The 20,525-nt window shown below is 30.6% G+C and overlaps 1 protein-coding gene across 1 annotated transcript; it reads right to left on the bottom strand.

Moving 5' to 3' along the window:
* Positions 1-2,635: 2,635 nt before the first annotated feature.
* LOC126694723 (uncharacterized) lies at positions 2,636-16,942 on the bottom strand. The gene is made up of 14 exons (XM_050391198.1): positions 16,869-16,942; positions 16,560-16,652; positions 15,587-15,856; positions 14,202-14,441; positions 13,811-14,083; positions 13,400-13,717; positions 12,764-13,075; positions 7,404-7,472; positions 7,010-7,138; positions 5,452-5,832; positions 5,113-5,343; positions 3,799-4,104; positions 3,360-3,665; positions 2,636-3,109 (listed from the first exon to the last, which is right to left on the bottom strand). Exons 1-14 carry the CDS (start codon positions 16,869-16,871, stop codon positions 2,795-2,797), a joined length of 3,246 nt encoding a protein of 1,081 aa, XP_050247155.1. The 5' UTR covers positions 16,872-16,942; the 3' UTR covers positions 2,636-2,794.
* Between the last annotated feature and the right edge of the window lie 3,583 nt (positions 16,943-20,525).

The following is a 20,525-nucleotide window of genomic DNA, read 5'->3' on the forward strand; positions in this document are numbered from 1 at the left end:
TCTCTCTCTATCACTTAAGTCCCTCTCTCACGATTGGTCTTGGGATTTTGATTTTTTTGTTTTGTTTTTTTTTTTGTTTGATTGTTTATATATTTTGATTCCCTGTAATAATATATGTTTGGATCCTAAGGAAATGTGAGAAACATGATAAAAATGGGTTTTTTAGAGCATTTTCAGGAACACAAGTAAACACTAGAAAATATTTTTCAAAGCATTTTTTGGAATGCAACCAAACACTTGAAAATATTTTCCCCTACATTCATTTTACACTCAGAATTCGATTTACATCGAACCAAATGCAGCCTTAATTTTTTTTGGTTGATGGAATTCATCATCTTGAAGATGGTATATGGTGTAACGGAAGCATGGGTCCATTCTATGTAAGAGAGTGGTTACATATATTTAAGGAAAATTACACTGAGCTCCATTTATTTGTTATTATACTCAACCCCCATTTAACTTGGAATAAGAGTCTAAGACACTCACCTTTCATAAAATACAAATTATTTAATATTTACATAGACTAAACATATTTTTTTTTTTAAAACGTTTTTAAAAAAAAAATCTCGAATTCAAATTTCCTATTATGAGTGTAAATGATACTTTAAGTGGGGGAGTAAAATAGGAATTCAAGAATTTTGAAAGTATTTTTTTCAGTCATTTAAAGAGGTTTGTATATATAGTTTACATTTTATGGAAGGTAAGTGTCTTATTTCAAACTAAAAGAAGTGAGCCTGATAACTAAAAACCTCATATCCTGTTTGGTTAGGATGTTTGAACAACAATTTTCAATGTTTAAACATTGAAAATTGTAGGCCCTAGAAAAAACAAAGCGTTTAGTAAGGGTGTTTTATGAAAGAGTGTTTGAATTATGTTGCTCATTTTAGGTTATTTAAATATTGAAAATAGAAAACTCATCTTACCAGTTTTTAATTTTTAAATAATATTGCTCAATGATATTTTTGTAAATATTTTAAAAATTGTAGGTCCCACTGATTAGATTATATGTTATCACTTAAAAAAAAAAATACACATACCAAATACATAATTATGTCTTTCACTTTTGAAAAAACGTAATTAAAAATATAATATTAAACACATTTTTTGCACTATGAATATTTCAAATACGTGTTTTCATAACAATTTTTAAATCATACTTTTGAGTTTTTACATCATTTTGAATAACAATACTCAAACAACTAACCAAGAAAAAAAATAAATAAATAGGGCATCCAAATTGAAAAGAAGGCGGTATAATTCCACGTGATCCAAAGGTGTGATATTTGAGAATTGGCTTCCCAACTCCCAAGGTGTTGCTGCCTTGATGCAGTGATAACGTACGCCTGAGACTGAGACCCGTAGAAGTGTGGAACGGCTCGCACCACCGACGTAAACGGAACGGAGATCTAGTGAGAGTGTGGGACTGGGACCAAATTAATAAATAGGATTAGGACCTAGGAGACTTAAAAATGTAACGGGAAACAAACGCCGAAGGAACCTGTGTCCCATTGCTTTCTATTTACTCACCTCTAAACTATAACAAGTATTTGACTATTTGTATTTGAACCTTTTATATGGGAAAGGAAAGAAAAAGAAAAAAGGTAAATTATGCATAAACCAAAACAAAGTAGCTGATGATTGGGCTTAGAACGATAAATTAAACATTGACATTAAAACTTCGAAGTTAACTTCAAGATTCTTTTTTAAAAGATCAAGTTGCATATTTTTGATCATTAACCTTTGATTTCAAAATCATCCTTATACTAAAAATAGTTTCAAAACTTCGCACAATATGATAGATGGAAAAAACTAGCGTAACAAACAAAATCTTTAAGCTCAATGTCACTTTAATGACACAAAGCTTATGACAATGTGGCATGAAGTTATATCAACATTTTTTTCATCCATTATATCACTAGATGACAATTAGGGTCTTTTTAAAGCAATTTTGAAAGTATAGAGATTAAAGTTGATGATGTCATTAATCAGGGTTGAATTCGATCTACGAACACTTGCAAGAAATATAAAGGCTCGCAGAAGGACTAATTTGGAAGATTCTCTGATGCTTAAGTTAGTGACAAATTAAAGGAAAATTACTCAAGAAAAATGAGAATGTGTACGTACCTTTTAGGGTTAGTGATACTATTATTTATATTGTAGCTTAAGAAGGGATTATCTCAAACATTTTTAGATTTTCAGCTGTACTCAAACCCAATATAAGAAGGAGTTTGCATCAAAATGACATGGATGAATTGCATTGGAAGAATTAAACAGATGAGCGGTTTAACTAAGATTTTTCACAATCATTATATGCTTTATTTACTAAGGTTATCTTAAATATGGTAATCATAAACAATAAATTTAATGACACAAAAGATTCACAACTTTTTTTTTTTTTTTTTTTTTTTTTTTACAATTATTCAAGTTTTACGTTGTGATTAGTATACACTAAAAATAGTGTCAAATTAAATGTGACTCATCTAAAAGTGAGGAAAGTATCTTATATGTCTTATACACTTGGTTCATATATAAAAGATTTTCTTCTAAAAGTGATATTACAACATAACTTGCCACCTTACTAAATTATGAAAAATGTTATAAAATTTTCTACATATATAACCAAAGACAATAAAAATAAAAGGCATATAAAATCCGGAGTAGTAAATTTATTCATTACACGTTCCAATACTTGAGTCAGTTACATAGTAAGTCTTTTCATTTTTACACTTTCAGAATATTATTTTGGGCCAATCACTTGGCTTCTAGTGCATACTCCATAGTCCATACACACACATTACTGGTAAAAATTGAATTGGTACTGTGGTGGGCACCCTTTGGGCTCCCTGCTAACTCGATCATTCAACAAGGGTTGTATATGGACTCCAATGGCATATAGGTAAGAGGCAGCTCTTCCATGGAAACCGATTATCTTTCCTTCATTCTTTGTGGAAGTGAAATATGTGCCACGCTCCTCCCCGTATGGTCCATACCTCCTCCTATTTGTATAGAATGTGAGAGACTTGATAACTTTCCTACATTCATCTTCAGCAACCGAGCCGTAATAGCCACTTACGCTCGTAAGGAATTCGTGAGGGTACTCAAACTGGATCTATTTTTTATTCATAAAGAGAAAATTATATACAGCAACAGCAAACAAAATTTTCATTGACTATTTTTACAACTGTTAATGTGATCTGTTGTAAATTGCGATTGGTATATATTAAAAAAATGTGGCAACAATGAACCTATCACCTATGTGTTAGTCCAACCACAACTTACCCCATTCACAATTTGTGAAAAATGTTAGCGTGGCAGAACTTGCTCTTAGTGTAAAGGATTAGGAAGAAGTGACATAATACCTGATAGGGGGTGCCCTCATTGCCACATCCATGTTTAACTGACCAAATGGATTGGCCATTGCAATCATACTCTATCTGTATAGAATAAATGGCTTCACCCTTGGTAAGGAATATCTTCTTGATCCCAGTGAAAACCTTGTCATCCCATGGCTGACCACCATCCCCACCCCATGGCCCTAGTCCACATGGAGCTGGTTCTTTCACCATTCCAGCTGGGAGACCCACTGGTCCATATGGAGCTGGTTTTTTCACCATTCCAACCCCTTGTCCACATGGACCTGGTCCTTGCATTGGCCCAGAAACAACCTGCTATAAGATAAAGATTTTAGATGACTAACATAGTAACATGTTAATGGACTAAAATGAGATTATCATCAGATTAGGACATTTCAATGCTCAAATTTTATTTTGTTTGAGTTTCAAAGAACTAGTTACGTACCTCGGGAATTCTCATGCCACCCATGTTGAATGTGTCAATAGGAGGACGAGGTAGTGCCGGTTTTCCTTCCATAACATAGACTCCAATGCTGTGAATAAACCATCCTTGTCTCCCATGGAATCCTACAATAATCCCATCGTTTGAGCCAGAGGAGAAAGGGATCCCTTGTTCATCTCCAAAAGGTCCATACTTCTTCATGTTTGTGTGAAATGTGATGGATTTGATTATTGTAGGTCCCCTTAAGATTAATGATCCATAATATCCACTTATGTGTGTCAAGAACTCATTTGGATATTCAAATCTTATCTGATCCACAACAAACCACCATAATTTGTATGAGACCAAATTATGTACATGTTTCATTAGGCTCAAGATATTAAAACAAAATATATTGTAAGAAACAGTATAAAAAATGGAAATTAAAAAAAAAATCATAAATAAATATACCTATAGATATATTACAAATTTCAAATTTGAACTAAAAACTCAAGACTAAAACAACGGTTATATATTATTACAAATTTAAAATTTGAACTGAAAACTCAAGACTAAAACAACGGTTATATATGTTATGTTATTTCTTTTATTATATTTCGATTTAATAGCATGCTTAGATTAACTTGATATAATTTTATAAGATGTTATAAAAATTCAACTAATAAAAAATTAGTTAAATTTGGTAAATATTTATCTTCAAATTTTAGCTGTGTTTTTAAGGAATATAACAGGTGAATGAAGGAGATAATGTTTGATAAATTTTTTCCTGCACTTATTTAGCTACTACAAAAAAGAAAAAAGGCATTTATTGTCTCATGTTATTAGAAGCAATTTAAAAAAAAAAATTAAATCCAATATATAGACTGATCTAATTATCAAAAGTATAGAAAATTATAAATACATGAAAATGTTGATGTTTAATATAAATAATAAAAAATGGAACTAAAAATATTAATTTTAATAATTTCATTGCTAAATATAATATTATAACGTTTGACCAAAATAAACAATTAATTATACTATTTATAAAAGTATTGAATTTTAGTTAAGTTAAAATATTTTCGTATAAGTATAATACAAGAAACCTTTAATATATACGATTTATTTTCAGCTAGAGTATTTTTGTCTATTTTGTATTAAAAAAAATACATATGTATATGCAATATATAGTATAGTATGCATACTTTACTAACCATGCAGCCCACAAAATATATATATATATATATATATATATAAAAGGAGTGTGTTGTAATATTAATTGTATATATCTCTAAATCAAGATTGGAGCCATGTGTGTTAACAGATTAAGATATTCACCTTTTCCAATGTCAGTCCTCCATTGCCACCATTCTTGTTTCCCCATATAGCTTGGCCATTGCGATCATAGCAAACTTTAATGGAAAAAAGACCACCAGAGCGTGTTAATTGAATCTCACGCACGCCTGTATAGCATGATCCATCATCAAATTGCATTCCTCCAGGGCCACCCCAAGGTCCACATGACACAACCTTGGATCCTTTGGCAATTTGGGCAGTACCAGTATAAACCTATAAGAATTTATATATATATATATATATATATTTAATTTTAATCTATATATGAATGCAATTATTGAATTATATATATATAATGCAACAGCAGAAAATACCACCAACCTTGTTATTGGTTACATATTCCCCGACAAATCTATTTGGTGGGAACATATTATCCTCAATTTGCCTCATATTTGAATAGCCCTTGGCAACTTCGGCATATTCACCTAAAAATCTTTTTGGCTGGAACATATAATCCTCAGTATGCCTCATGTTAGTTTGCCTCATGTTTGAATTACCATTGACAACTTCACCATATTCGCCTAAAAATCTGTTTTGTTGAAACATATTATCCTCAATCTGCCTCATGTTAGTCTGCCTCATGTTTGAATTACTCTTAGCAACTTCAGTATATTCGCTTGAATATTTGTTTTGTTGGAACATATTTTCATCAGTCTGCCTCATATTTGAATAACCCTTGAAAGCTTCGGTAGTGCCAAACTCCTGAAGCATATATTTGATTCGACTTTATACAAATATATAAACACAACACATATAAAACATTTTCCGACGTTTGGTTATTATGAAAAATTATAAACTTAATATAAATTTGTTATTAAAAATTACTATAGAACAAATAAATCAGCCTAAAAAATACAATAAAATAAAATTATTTTAATAAGCACAATCAAAATAAGAATGAAAAAAAAAAAAAAAAAAAAAAAAAAAACTATTAACTAAATTTACAAATTCATGTGCGTAGTTACAAAAACTTGAAATTTATAGAAGGGCATTCAAAAGTTTTTTTTCGTGTGACTTTGAAAAGTTTGGGGTCGGTTCCCAAAGTTTTTAGGCATATTTTTGAAGTTTTTGAAGGTATTTTTGTAATTTCAACAATTATAAGGGGTACTTTTGTAATTTTGGTGGTTTAAGGAGAGTATTTTAGTCCTGTTAAAATTAAATGTTTCAAAGGTATTTTGCTCAATTTGGAATTTTCAATGTTATTTTCGTCATTTTGTAAGTTCGGGAGTATTTTCATCATTTTGAAGATTTTAAAGATATTTATATTGTATTATTTTAGAACTTTAAGTGTATTTTGGTCATTTTAAAGACTTCTTAGTGTATTTTGTTATTTTTAAGGTTTAATTTTTTTTTGGATATTTTAGAGATATCATTGTACTAGTTTTTACTTTTTAGGATATTTTGGTTCTTTTAGAGATTTTCCAAAGTATTTTTATCATTTTAGAGGCTTTAAGGAAATTTTTGGTTATTGAAGATTTTCGGTAGCATTATGGAGGTTCTAACACTATTTTGGCTATGTTGGAGATTTTGGGATATTTTGTCATATCAGAGGTTTTTGTTTTGCTGAAAATGTTTTAAAACCCCTAAAAGGTGCATAAAATATTTTTCAGTCCTAAAGAAAGTGTTTTCCTAATCAACAAAAAATGAATGTTTGACCTTTTTCAATTGCCCAATACGCTTGTGAAGAAAACCTTTTTTTTTTTTTTTTGAAAAAAATTGACCACCTAAACAAATGAAAGTCGAGAGCATAATAACAATTTGAAAACCATTGAACGGTTTATAATATATTTTCATTGAACCACATGGCATAATCACATATTTTAATATGTAACTTTTATCATATGGTATATGATATTTAGAGGAAAATTTAAAAACACACCTTATTCTTAGTTTCAAATTCATTGAAAACTCGGTTATTAGGAGCAAATGCGTAGTCCTCATCATTCTCTCCTACCACCAGTCTCATGTTTGCGTATCCTTTCTCATATGAGTTATACCCTTCATAATTCTGCATCACAATTCAGTATACACTCATTGTAAACCAATGAAATTTGCATGAAAGGATGTAAATTGTAAAACAAAGGAAAATACTTGCACAAATTTGTTAGTATGATTTAACTATTTCTTTAGATGACTAGCTTGCTTGGTTCTCTAACAATAAGAAAAAAAAAATTCTGAATGCCGAAGATTAATTCTTTAGTAGTTATCCTCGTCTTTACAGAACCAAATGAAAGGTAGCTGGAAATTAAGTAAAGCAAGATCAATCAACTTACCATTGTTTCCCAATAATGAGAAGAAACACTACAATGGATGTATGGGACGAGGGAAGTTGTATTGCAAGTCTAACCGAAGGAGTTCGAGGTATTTATAGAGAAAAATGGTTTTTTCATGATAAACAGTCACTACTTTCCAAAATAACGTCAACTAAGAATTTATTCTCTAAATTACAAAATTACTAAACGCAACTTTATTCTAAGTTCTGTTTTTGAAATCAAGGACAAAACCCAATATATCAAGAATCACCACCGAAAGCTACTTCACTTTGCACAAAATGTTCCATGTATATATATATATATATATATGATGAGATATGTTACACGCGTCAGCTCCATATATAATTTCATTTTTTAGGTATATTAGAGTCTAATTCTAATTGGGCCCAAGAAAAATACAACTCTAGCCCCTCCATCAAATCTGCCCAAACAAGTTAATGATTATTTAGTAGTTAAAGAAATATAATATATTTTTTTAATTATTAGAAATAGGACATGAAAGTTGCGTTATGTCCCTTTTCCTTTGATCAACTTAATGATTATTTTAAATATATCATTATTACTAGTATTTTTTACTTTATTTTTCACATAAAGTAAAATCTTATGATCATCGATTCGATTCTATGATTTAGCCTATGAGGACCTCTTGTAGGTCCTGTTTAGGATCTCAATTCTAATTAATAACCTTGGTTTTACTTGTAAATTACAAATACCTACCGGAAAGATATTCATATAGATCATGTTTAATAGATCATGTTTAGCATCTCAATTCTTTTATAGATCAGTTCCTCAAAAAAAAAAAAAAAAAAAAAAAATCTTTTATAGATCATGTTTAATTTATTCATAAATATTTGAAAAAGATCGAAAAAAAAAAACTTGAAAAATTAATTGAATCTTAGAGGGATATTATTTTGTCTTTAAAGTATTAAAATGGATATTTGGATAAAAAAAAATTTTAGTAAATTAGTAATAAGCAAAACATAGCAAAAATTTTAGATGAAAAAGATTTCAAAAATTAAATATTTAAGTATAAGAAAATGTCACATTCGCCTAAAGCCCCAAAATACATTGAACCGAACCTGTTGTCCTGGTTCCAAAATTCAAAGCCACCATTCTTGGTAGCACATGGCCGAAGCCTAAAGGTCTCAATAAGGCAATAAGCACCTTTGAATGAATATTTGGGTCAATACCATAATCCATATTACAGTGGTGAGCTTTTGCCAAATGGAACACTATGTTGCATTGCAACCATAGGCCAGTTGATACTCTTTCCACTTCTTTTTATTCTTTTTACTTTTTCAAATGAAGAAGAGTCCTTTTTGGTCAAAATTGTCATCCTCTTATATGTTGATAAGAGTGGAATTCTTTTGAATTTTTTACATCCTTCCATTCTTTCAAATTTAAAAAGTTATAGAGGGTATCCTAACACGTTCACTAAAAGTACCATAAAATCATATACTATATTATTATGAGTACCACGAGTCCACATGATTTTACCACTTTTTTGAAATACCATGATACCATATATTACCATAAATGTTAATTTGAAATATTTTTTTATGATTAATAACAAATCATGTTATGAAGTATAATTTATGGCATCTCAAGCATAACTCATAAAATTTCAAAAATTTTCAAACATAACATAACTTTTATATTCTTCAAAAAAAAAAAAAAAAAACCTTAACAATTATATCACTATAACAATTTTTTTTTTTTAAGTGTTAATAATTCTGTGTATATAAAGTTATTATTTATGCAATGCCCATAAGCAAATGATTGCCTCTCGATTACCCTATCTGATTTGCCAAAAGATTGATATAATTTATGTGAAAGGGAAAAGGCAGCTAACTAAGATTCCAATGCCATGGGGCCACAGCCCACAGGCCATTTGGAGATTGGATATGGATAAACAAAAGATATAATAGTATTTTATATCTTAATTGAAAAGAATCATTTCCACGTGATCCAAGCGAGTGTGATATTATTTGAGAATTGGCATGTTGTTACGTTGGTGTTGGTGACGATATCACAGATGACACCACTCGAGAATCTGAGAAATGAAGTAATGAAAGATTGAAGAACAACAACCTTGTCTTGGACAAGTGGAACGGTTCGTAGTCCGACGTAAACGGAACGGACCAATTTAACGGGTTTAGGAGACTTCGATAGTAACGAGAACAAACGGCGCATGAACGGTGTCCCATTGCTTACTATTTACTCATTTACTAAACTCGGGTTTGATTGTTTGAACCTTGCTATGGGAAAAGAAAGAAAGAAACAAAGAAATGAACAACTTTTGTTTTAAAAAGTTTTTTTTTTTTTTTTTTTTTTTGCTTTTTATATCATTTTTTATATTAATTTTAGTTTATTTGAAATTAACTAAATTTTAGTTTTTTTTTTTTTGGTGTGGTAATAAATCAATATAAAAGTTACTAAAAATTATATCTTTTTGATAAATACTAACTATAAAACATAAGTAAAACTATAAAAACTCTAGGATGCATGAATACTTCATTTTTGCTCATGTACCTATATTGAATATATATTGTACCATGTTTTTTTTTTTAAGTGTCAATACGTTTAAGGTATGCCCGTGATATGGCTTGAATACCATTGTAATCCAAGTATCCAACCCCCAATAATGAGAGATATCCTAAATGTGTAATAATTTTTATTTATACTTTTTACATATTAGTTTCAATGTTAAACACTTATTTATTTATCTTTTATTTGCTCTTTTGAATTTTGGTTTGTATTATATATATCATTTAAGTGGTCATAGATTCACTTTATTATTTGTTATTGCTCTTAAATTGATATATACTACAAAATATATTAAATATATATTTCATAAGTATTTAATACACATATCTCTGACATATTATACTCCAAATTTTTCAAAGAATATCATATACTCGTATTCATACTCGTAACCATATCATATATCTGTGACCGTGGATATTAGTAAAAGCTAAACATACATGACCTCATTTTTCATTTCCAAAAAATGATTGATTGAATTCCAACTCTGTTAATTAACGAATTTAACGTGTAATGCACCTATCGATCTATCATTTCCTTACAAAGCACTGTCTGTTCATTGAAATAATGATGATTCTTAACATCAATCTAAAGGAATCATATCTCGGCAATAATTCAATAAAAAATTAATATCTTTGCAATAATTAGGTTCTGATAAAAAGGAGAGAAAAAAAAAAGTGCCACCAGCTTTTTTCCCTGATGGTTCTCATGTTTGTGCTTTTAGGCACAACGTTATTTACTTATTTAAAAGAAGAGAGTGACACATTTGCTGCATAGATATTAAACCATATGCCTATAGGCATGTTTGCACACTTGCCTTGTTCAGGTAGTTTTGTCACTTTTGTGTTTAATCATATTGGTTTCAAGTAATTTTTAGGTGCACAAGCCTATGAGAAATTTAAAAAAGTGGAAGAAACTATAAAGCATATATACCTCATGGCATTACTATTCAAGTAATTTAAAAAGATCGAAAAGCTTCTGCAAAATAGTGATTTATGATGGAAATCTCTTCTAGCCTATGGTCTATGCCTTAGAAAACCTTTTTGATGGAAAACAAAGGCTCTTTTTAAGCTGTTTACCAAAATTAACATCTATTCACCAAATAACATTTTAATTAGATGGATTTTATCTATCACTCTTATGATTAAATAAATAATATAATATAATATAATATAACATAAATCTAAATATAATATAATTTAGTAATTAGGATAATTCTTTATGGGACACGTACTCCTAATGGAGATATTCTTAGGATGGCTCCATTCTCTATAGTCTATGAAAAATGTTGGCTGAAGAAGAGAATGCCTGCATTTTCATTATCAAAATTTCAAAAAGACTGAATTTTCCTTATTGGCCTCTTGATCACGTGTTTTGCACATGGATTAAAAAGACACTATCACCACATGTATTGAATGTGTATTCTTTATCGGCCTTAAATAAAAAAGACATCACCCATGCGTGCGTCCGTAGACACGCATGTAGATATATATTGTCAAAATTAAATTCTACCACTTAAGTGATCATGTAACTTTTCTCAAAAAAAAAAACTTTTCTAAAAAAAAAAAAGTGGTCATGTAACAAATAAGGATGTTTACAAGTCAGATTGAGTGGAGGAAAACTCAACTTCTTGTTGGCCAAGAGGAGTGGTGGTTTGGTGAGATCTCACCAGATTAAGAGGAGATCTCATTGGATTTAGTGGATATCCATCAGATTTGGCGAGATTTCATCGAATATAGTGGATTTCCAAGTTTATTTTAGAACAAAAATATTTATTTTCATTCAAATAAGATGTTATTTATGTTCAATCATTTAAAAATAATTATCCACAATGATCAAATTATTGCTTTTCAGTTACTAAAATAATATGATATAAGAGTCAAATTTAAAGTATATATGAATAATATAAATGCCAATTATCTAAAATTTAATTCTTATGAGTTTAAACTCTCAACAAGTATAACTCTCACAATCGGAAATCCTTAGCAATTAAACAGGCCCCAAAGAAAATGTACGATGACAAAAGGTCTGTCGACTTTTTTAGAAAAGAAATGGGGACGTTTTGTAAATGTTAAAAATGAATTTCAAAAGTAGTTTTAATCCAAAGGATTATTATCGAATTGATGATTTTAACAACAAATTAGGCTAAAAGTTGGTCGGTAAACTTCCAGGAAACTTGAAAAGGAGAAAGTGCATTTTATAGTTAAAAAATTTGTTTCTTATATCTAACCATCTACAAAGTGTCACATAATTTAAAATTTCAAATGATATAACACTAGATATACTTTTAAATGTGTAATAGTCAATCTGAATCATGAAATAAATACATTTCAAATGGAGAGTATATTAGTTCAAAGATTTTATGTTTTTGGCTGTACTCAAACCCAAAGCAATAAGGAGTTGAAACCAAAATGACATGGATGAATTTCAAATAGATATTTTGATTAACTGAGATTTTTTTTCAATCATTAAATGCTTTATTTGCCAAGGTTGTCTTAAATTGGGTACTCATAATCACACACAAAATTTACAACCTTTTTCAATAACTATTGATGTGTTATGTTGTGATTAATGTACACTAAAAATAGTATTAAAATATGATTCATGTAAAAGTGATATCACACCAATCACAACTTACCAATAAAAGAGAATAAGGAGAAAAGAGTAAATAAAATCCAAGTAGCAAATTTATTTATTACAAGTTCCAATAGTTGATAATTGATCCACATAGGAAGTCTTTTTCCATTTAACACTCTTAGAATTTTATTTTGGACCAATCACTTGGCTTCTAGTGCATACTCCATACACACGCATTACTGGTAAAAATTGAACTGGTACTGTGGTGGGCACCCTTTGGGTTCCCTGCAGACTCGATCACTCAACGAGGGTTGTATATGGACTCCAATGGCATATAGGAAAGAGGAAGCTCTTCCATGGAACCCAATTATCTTTCCTTCATCCTTTGTGGAAGTGAAATATGTGCCACTCTCCTCCCCATATGGTCCATACCTCCTCCTATTTGTATAGAACGTGAGAGACTTGATCACTTTTCTACATTCATCTCCAGCAACAGAGCCGTAATAGCCACTTATGCAAGTAAGGAATTCATGCGGGTACTCAAATTGGATCTGTTTGTTATTTCATAAAGAGAAAATTATATATAGCACTATTACAACAAACAACAACAAAAAAGCAAATAAATTAAAGGACAAAAGTACCATAATTGTAACAAAAAGTTTATTGACACAAAATTTTTCATTAACTTTTTTTACAACTGGTAACATAATATGTTGTGAATTGTGATTAATGTGTAATAAAAAAATGTGGCGGTAGTAGACCTACCACCTGTACTGTTAGACCAATCACAAATTATCATATTTGCAAATTGTGAAAAATGTTGTGTGATAGAAATTGCTCTTATTGTAAAGCATTAGCAAGGTGTAACATAGTACCAGATGAGGGGTGCCCTCATTGCCACATCCATGTTTAACTGACCAAATGGATTGGCCATTGCAATCATACTCCATCTGAATAGAATAAATGGCTTCACCCTTGGTAAGGAAAATCTTCTTGATCCCAGTGAACACCTTGTCATCAAATGGCTGACCACCATCCCCACCCCATGGCCCTAGTCCACATGGAGCTGGTTCTTTCACCATTCCTGCTCGGAGACCCACTGGTCCATATGGAGCAGGTTTTTTCACTATTCCAACCGTGAGATCTCCTTGTCCACATGGACCTGGTCCTTGCACTGGCCCAGAAACAACCTGCTATAAGATAAAAAGTTTAGATGAGTGACATACAATCATGTCAAATAGAGAATGCTCAAATTTGATTTTCTTAAGCTTCAAAGAACTAGTTACCTCAGAAAGAGGACGAGGTTGTGACAGTTTTCCTTCCAAGACATGGACTCCAATACTGTCCACAAACCATCCTTTTCTCCCATGGAATCCTACAATAACCCCATCTTTTGAGGCAGAGGAAAATGGAATCCCCTGTTCATCTCCAAAAGGTCCATACTTTTTCTTGTTAGTGTGAAATGTTATGGATTTAATAATAGTAGGTCCTCTCAAGATTACTGAACCATAGTATCCGCTTATGTGAGTCAAGACCTCATGCGGGTATTCAAATCTTATCTGTTCCACAACAAACCCACAATTAGCAAAAGTTAAGATCACTACCAAAGCATTGTATATATATGTCTGAATCAATATTAGAGCTAGCCACGTATGTTATTAAGCTTAGTTTATTAACCTTTTCCACTGTTAATCCTCCATTTCTACCATTCTTGTTTCCCCATATAGCTTGGCCATTGAGATCATAACAAACTTTAATGGAAACAAGACCACCAGTGCGCGCCAAGTGAATCTCGCGCACACCTGTGTAGCGTCCATCATCAAATTGCACTCCACCATTACCACCCCAAGGTCCATACGAGACTGTCTGGCTCACGCTTACAGGTATCTTTGCAACAATTTGGGCAGTAGCATACACCTGTAAGAATTTGCATATGCTTCAATCTATACATTTATGCATTTATTAATAATTAAAAAAAAAAAAAGTAAATTACACTAGCATCCCTTTTATCAAAATGACAATTCCCCAAAGTTTGTATAAATGACACTATTTTTTAGGGTAGGAATTTTTTTCTACCATTGAAATATTCCACTTGAAGGCATGGACTTCTATATATATATATATATATATATATATATATGTTGCTTTTATAGAAATTTTAAAGGGAGTGTTGTTATAAAAATTTATGGGGAGTATCATTTCAATAAGCTTTAAGAGATTTTGGACACTGCCGGCAAACACCTGTAGCATTTTTTTTTTTTGGGCCCACGAAGGGGTAAAGCACTAACTCAGGAAATTCTTTTCAAAGTGTAGGGAGCAGGACTCGAACTAAGGAGCACACCTAGTTGAGTCTAGTACAAGCACTTTGAGACCAAGAGCCCAACCAACTTGGCCAACCCCCTGGATTTATCTAATTTTAGTTTATTCATTTAAATATATGAATATCAAATTAACTAGCAGTATTCCCATACATCTAACTATAACACATCTAACCACTAAGAGGTGTGGCCTAGTGGTCTTGGGTGATGCACAAGATGCACTGAGTGTGAGATTTAAGGTTCGAGTCCGAATATAAACTCACTTAGGTTATCTCCCTCATCAACTCAAGGTTCACTTGTGTCTCTTGTGAGGCTGGGAAGCCATAACTCATTGTGGTCTCCCTGCACCCTAGCAAAGCCCTGGACTCAACGGGTAGGGTGCTATTATGATCACAATCAGGTAAGACTACCACGTTAATCGCCCCCTTACCCATTTTTGTTCATTAAAAAAAAAAAACTATAACACATCTATATTTATGGCAGAGAGAGTAAATATATAGCAACTATCATCAACTGCATCCCTCCATTAACGCCCCAAGTTTCATACGAGACAATCTTTGGGCAGTAGTATACGCCTATAAGACTTCGTATATTCTTATTTTTAATCTATATTATTATTATTATTTAATTTTTTGGTCCATATATATATATATATATATATATCAATATATAACACATGTATGCAATTATTGATTTTTTTCGTACTTGTTAAAAAAAATAAGCAACATCATAAAAATCACTGACCTTGTTATTGGTTTCATATTCCCCTAAAAATCTGTTTCGTGAGAATATATTATTCTCATTTTGCCTCATATTTGAATAACCCTTAGCAACTTCGGCATATTCGCCTAAAAATCTGTTTTGTTGGAGCATATTATCCTCAGTCAGTCTCATGTTTGAATAACCTTTGGCAACGTCGGCATATTCACCTGAAAATTTGTTCTGTTCGAACATATTATCTTCAGTTTGCCCCATATTTGAATAACCCTTGAAAACTTCAGCATTGCCAAACACCTGAAGCATATATTTGATTTCTACTTAATTTATACAAATATATAAACAAAAATTACTTTAACTTATGTGGTGAAAGAAAATTGCAAGATCAACTTTTATATTTTTATCAAAACAAAAAAAAAAAATATATATATATATATATATATTAAATATATTATTAATTAAATAAAATTTTCAAAAATTCTATTGCCAAGAAAAAAAAATCATGATAGATGATTAAAATAAATTATAAAACTTATTTTACATTTTAGTCCAAGTAGTATTTTTATACTTCTTAAAACTTGGGCAAAATAAATATTTCAATTTAAACACATTACACTAATAATTTTAATGTATTTATGGGAATATATAGTACCACATGTCATACAGTGACATACTGAAAGCACATCGTATGCTTTATATATACATTTACATAACATAACCGCATCTTTTAATATTTAACTTTTATTATATGTAGTTTCTCAACCCAAAAAAAAAAAAAACTTTTATCATATGTATAGTATATTAAAAAGAAAATTTAAAAACACACTTTATTCTTAGTTTCAACGTGATTGAAAACTCGATTAGGCGCCAATGTGTAGTCATCTTTCTCTCTTATAATTTGCTTCATGTATGACGAGGCTTTCTCAGTTTCAGCAATAGTATACGCCTGAAACCATATAAATCTAGAAATTTAGGCTACAAGCTGTTAATAAATAGTCACCTTGTCATAGGTTTCAACAGGTGCAAACATATAATCTTCTTCTTTTACCACCAGCTTCATGTTTGCGTATCCTTTCTCATATCTGTCATAATTCTGCATCACAATTCAATATACACTCATTGTAAACCAATAAAATTTGCATGAAAGGATGTAAAACCAAGGAAAATATATGCACAAATTTGTTAGTATGACAATTCAATATGCTGCATGCCAAAGAATATTGCTTCTTTAATTAGTAGTTTACCTCTTCTTTCAGAACCAAATGAAATGTAGCTGAAAATTAAGTAAAGCAAAGATCAATCAACTTACCATTGTTTTTCAAGAATGGGAAGAAACACTACAATGGGGAGTATGGGTCTTGGGAAGTTGTATTGCAAGTCTAACCGAAGGAGTTTGAAATATTTATAGAGGAAATTGGTTTTTTCAAGATAAACACTACTTTCCAAAGTAACTTCTAGTTAGAATTTATTCTCTAAACTGTAAATTTACCAAACGCAGCTTTATTCTAAGTTCTATTTTTGAAAGAATCTCCACCGAAAGTCACTTCAATTTGCACAAAATGTTCCATGCCCATGCGTTCCGTGCGGCACCCCCATATCTAAATTTCATTTTGACTAAAAGAATCTACTTTCACCTGCTTTTGCCTTTAGTTTCTTCAGACAGAACCTGGGATTCTTGATAACTCTTAGACTTAGTACATGAACTTGGATTCAGCTCAAAGAAATTTATAATACCAATTACTCACCAACTAATACCAAGTACTTCTTAGAGCATGTTCAGGTTTTTCATATTTGAATGAATTACAAACTTAAACTGCAATAAACCACTTCCAGACTCAACGAAGTACGAATATGTCTATGTGAACGTGCGCATGATGGACCAATGTATTTAATTTTGGAAAGTAATCAAATATAGCAATCTGGAAGGAGTTGGCTACTCTGCACTCATGAATTTTAGTATGAGTAATGCTACAGACACAAATTATTTTACAACATTTTTACAAACTATTGATATGGCAAATTTTTATTAGTTCTAATACGAGTCCACCACTAACATCACATTTATGTTTGTTAATGATTATTTGAAAATTACTAAAGCCACATAAGCAGTTTGTAAAAATGTTGTAAAATAGTTTGTGTCTGTAGCATTACTCTTTTAGTATTTAGATTACACCAAGTCTTCAGGGATTTAATAATGGAAAAGAAGATAATAGACTTGCTTGTAAGCCTTTTTCTAATCAAAGAGACTCTCTCTCTCAAATAGATATAAGGTATGATAAAATTGGCACATATGTTATCTACTTTGTGATAATTGTTCTTTTCAATCAAATCAAAATATCAATGAGTTTTTTATTTGTGTAATCGAAACTTTATTTTTAGTCACTTATTTAAGGGCATCATAAGTTAAACTAACTGAAACCCGCTAATAAAAGAAGAGACCGATATTCTTTCCACATCTTTTTGTTCTTTTTTTTCTTTTCCAAATGAAGTCTTTTGGTCCATAATTATCCTCCTTTTACGTATTGATAAGAGAAATCCTTTGAATTTTTTACATCTTTTCCTTCCTTCAAATTTGTAGAGTTAATGTTTAGGAAGGTTGTAGGAGGTAGTCCTAACACACAAGTTTCATGAAACCATATACTATCATATACTATGTACTATCATGAGTAGCACAAGTCCTAACATGCTCACGTGTACAATACTAATTTTACTACTTATTTGAAATACCATGAAATTATATAAATACTTTTTTATTATTAAATAACACATCCATGTTATTAACTCAAAAAATTTTCAATTTTTTTTTACTCATATTGACTTGATAAATTGTGATTGAAGTAGCATAACTTTTGTTCACATTAACTACAATATATCACCAAAACAATTATATAAATCGTTAATAATTTTGCATTCCTAAATTTATAATTTATGCAACGATCATAAGCAAATTCTTGTCCATCTGTAACCCAATCTAATTTGCTAAAAGAAGTTTAATTGTGTGAAAGGGAAAAATTAAAAAGCAACTAACTAAGATTCCAATGCCATGAGACATAGTTGTTGGAAAAAAAAAATATTATGCATCCATTACATGTAACCTCTCTCTCAAAACAAGTGGGTCGTACATATCAATAGAGTCCACCCATTATAAGAGAAAGGCTACGTGTAGCGATTACATGGTATAATCTTTCCCGTTAGAAATTAGACATAATCTTTCATGTTGGAGATTGGATAGATATATATATATGTCACCATCTTTAATCAAATAATGAATAATTCAGTAGGCTGATTGACCCTCTAGAAAACCAAAGATATGGTATGCTATCCTAATTGAAAAGAATCATTCCACGTGATTTAACCGACTGTGATATTATTTGAGAATTGGCATTTTGTTTACGTTGTTGGTGACGATCTCATACATGACACACCTGAGATTCTTAGAAATGAAGCAATTAATGAACAAGAACAAACTTGTCTTGGACAAGTGGAAACGGTTCGTATTGACGTAAACGGAACGGAGATATTGTAATAGGAGACTTTTGATGGGCTTGGGAGACATCGAAAGTAACGAGAAACAAACGGCGCATGAACGGTGTCGGTGTACCATTGCTTACTATTTAGTACTCATTACTAAACTCGAATTTGAACCCCTTTTATATGGGAGAAGAGAGAAAGAAATTATGCATAAAACAAAACAAAAAAGTAACTTTTAGAGATTAGGAGGACCCCATTTTCCTTTTTCATAAAAAGGATTGATTGATTTTCCGCTTTGATAATTAAAAGTGTTCAAACTCTAATGCACTGTTCTATATACTAGATCTATCATTTCTTTGCAAAGCACTGTCTTTTCATTTAAAATAATGGTGATGATTAACATCAAATTGGAGGTATCATATCTTTTCAATAATTCAATTAAAATAATTATATCTTGGATTCAACCAAAAAAAAAAAAAATTATATCTTGGTAACTATGATTTGACTCTCTACAACTATTTTTTAAAAAAACTAGCAAGTAAGTGACATCAAATACCATAAAAAATGTGTATCTTTATCATCATTAATTGATTTTAAGGTGAAATAACATAATTCACCGTTCGACATTATAAATATCTAGTTTTTCATATAAAAATTCACATGTACGCTAAAAAACTCATCCCATTGGAATTTAGAACCACCCCACACAAAAATATACACTATTTTGGTGGTAAATTCGGTCACAGACTTTTCTAGAAACTATGCCTGTTTAGCTTCTTTTTTTTCTTTTTTCTTTTTTTTTTCTTTTTTCTGATTTTCCAATGTGTTCAGTTTTTTTTTTTACTTTATTAATTAGTTAATTTAACTCTCCTAGTCCTAAAAATTCATGGTTACACCCTGTCCCACCTCCCACCTTAAACCACATAAATAAATAAAATATTTAAAATAAAAAATAATTAATTATTTATTTATTTATAAAAATAAATAAATAAATAAAAACAACAACAACAACATCACCACTTGAATCTTATGGAAATGAAAAGGCAGACATAACCCCAGAAAAAAGAAAAACAAAATGTACCAGTGTACCACCAGCTTTTCCCTTATGGTTTTCATGCTTGTGCTTTTAGGCACAAAATTATTTAAAAAGGAGAGCGACACATTTTTGCTTAAACATTAAACCATGCCATAGGCCTGTTTGTTCACTTGCCCTCTAGTTTTGTGATCAGCTCAGCTATATGAACAGTCCATCCATATGTATGATTAAATAAATTATATTGCATTCAATAGGTAACTTGATTATAAAAGTTCACGTAAATAGTTCTATTAGTTGTCGCACAATAAGTTGATTATAAAACTTTTTTACTAATTTATTGAGTTCAAACAATTTTTAAGTAGGCAATCCTCTATCCTCCATATTCCATACAAAATGTCAATTGAAGAAGAGAATGACTGCATTTTCATTATTGGCATCTTGATTGCATGTACTGAACAT

The sequence above is a fragment of the Quercus robur genome, chromosome 2, assembly GCF_932294415.1.
Source record: "Quercus robur chromosome 2, dhQueRobu3.1, whole genome shotgun sequence".
In the NCBI taxonomy this organism is placed as follows: domain Eukaryota; kingdom Viridiplantae; phylum Streptophyta; class Magnoliopsida; order Fagales; family Fagaceae; genus Quercus; species Quercus robur.

Excerpts from the sequence above, each read along its gene's own strand:
- LOC126694723 (XM_050391198.1), bottom strand. Across the intron at positions 5,833-7,009 it reads AATTTGAAACTAAGAATAAG|GAGTTTGGCACTACCGAAGC; the intron begins GTGTGTTTTTAA and ends TATATGCTTCAG. Across the intron at positions 5,344-5,451 it reads AATATGTAACCAATAACAAG|GTTTATACTGGTACTGCCCA; the intron begins GTTGGTGGTATT and ends AAATTCTTATAG.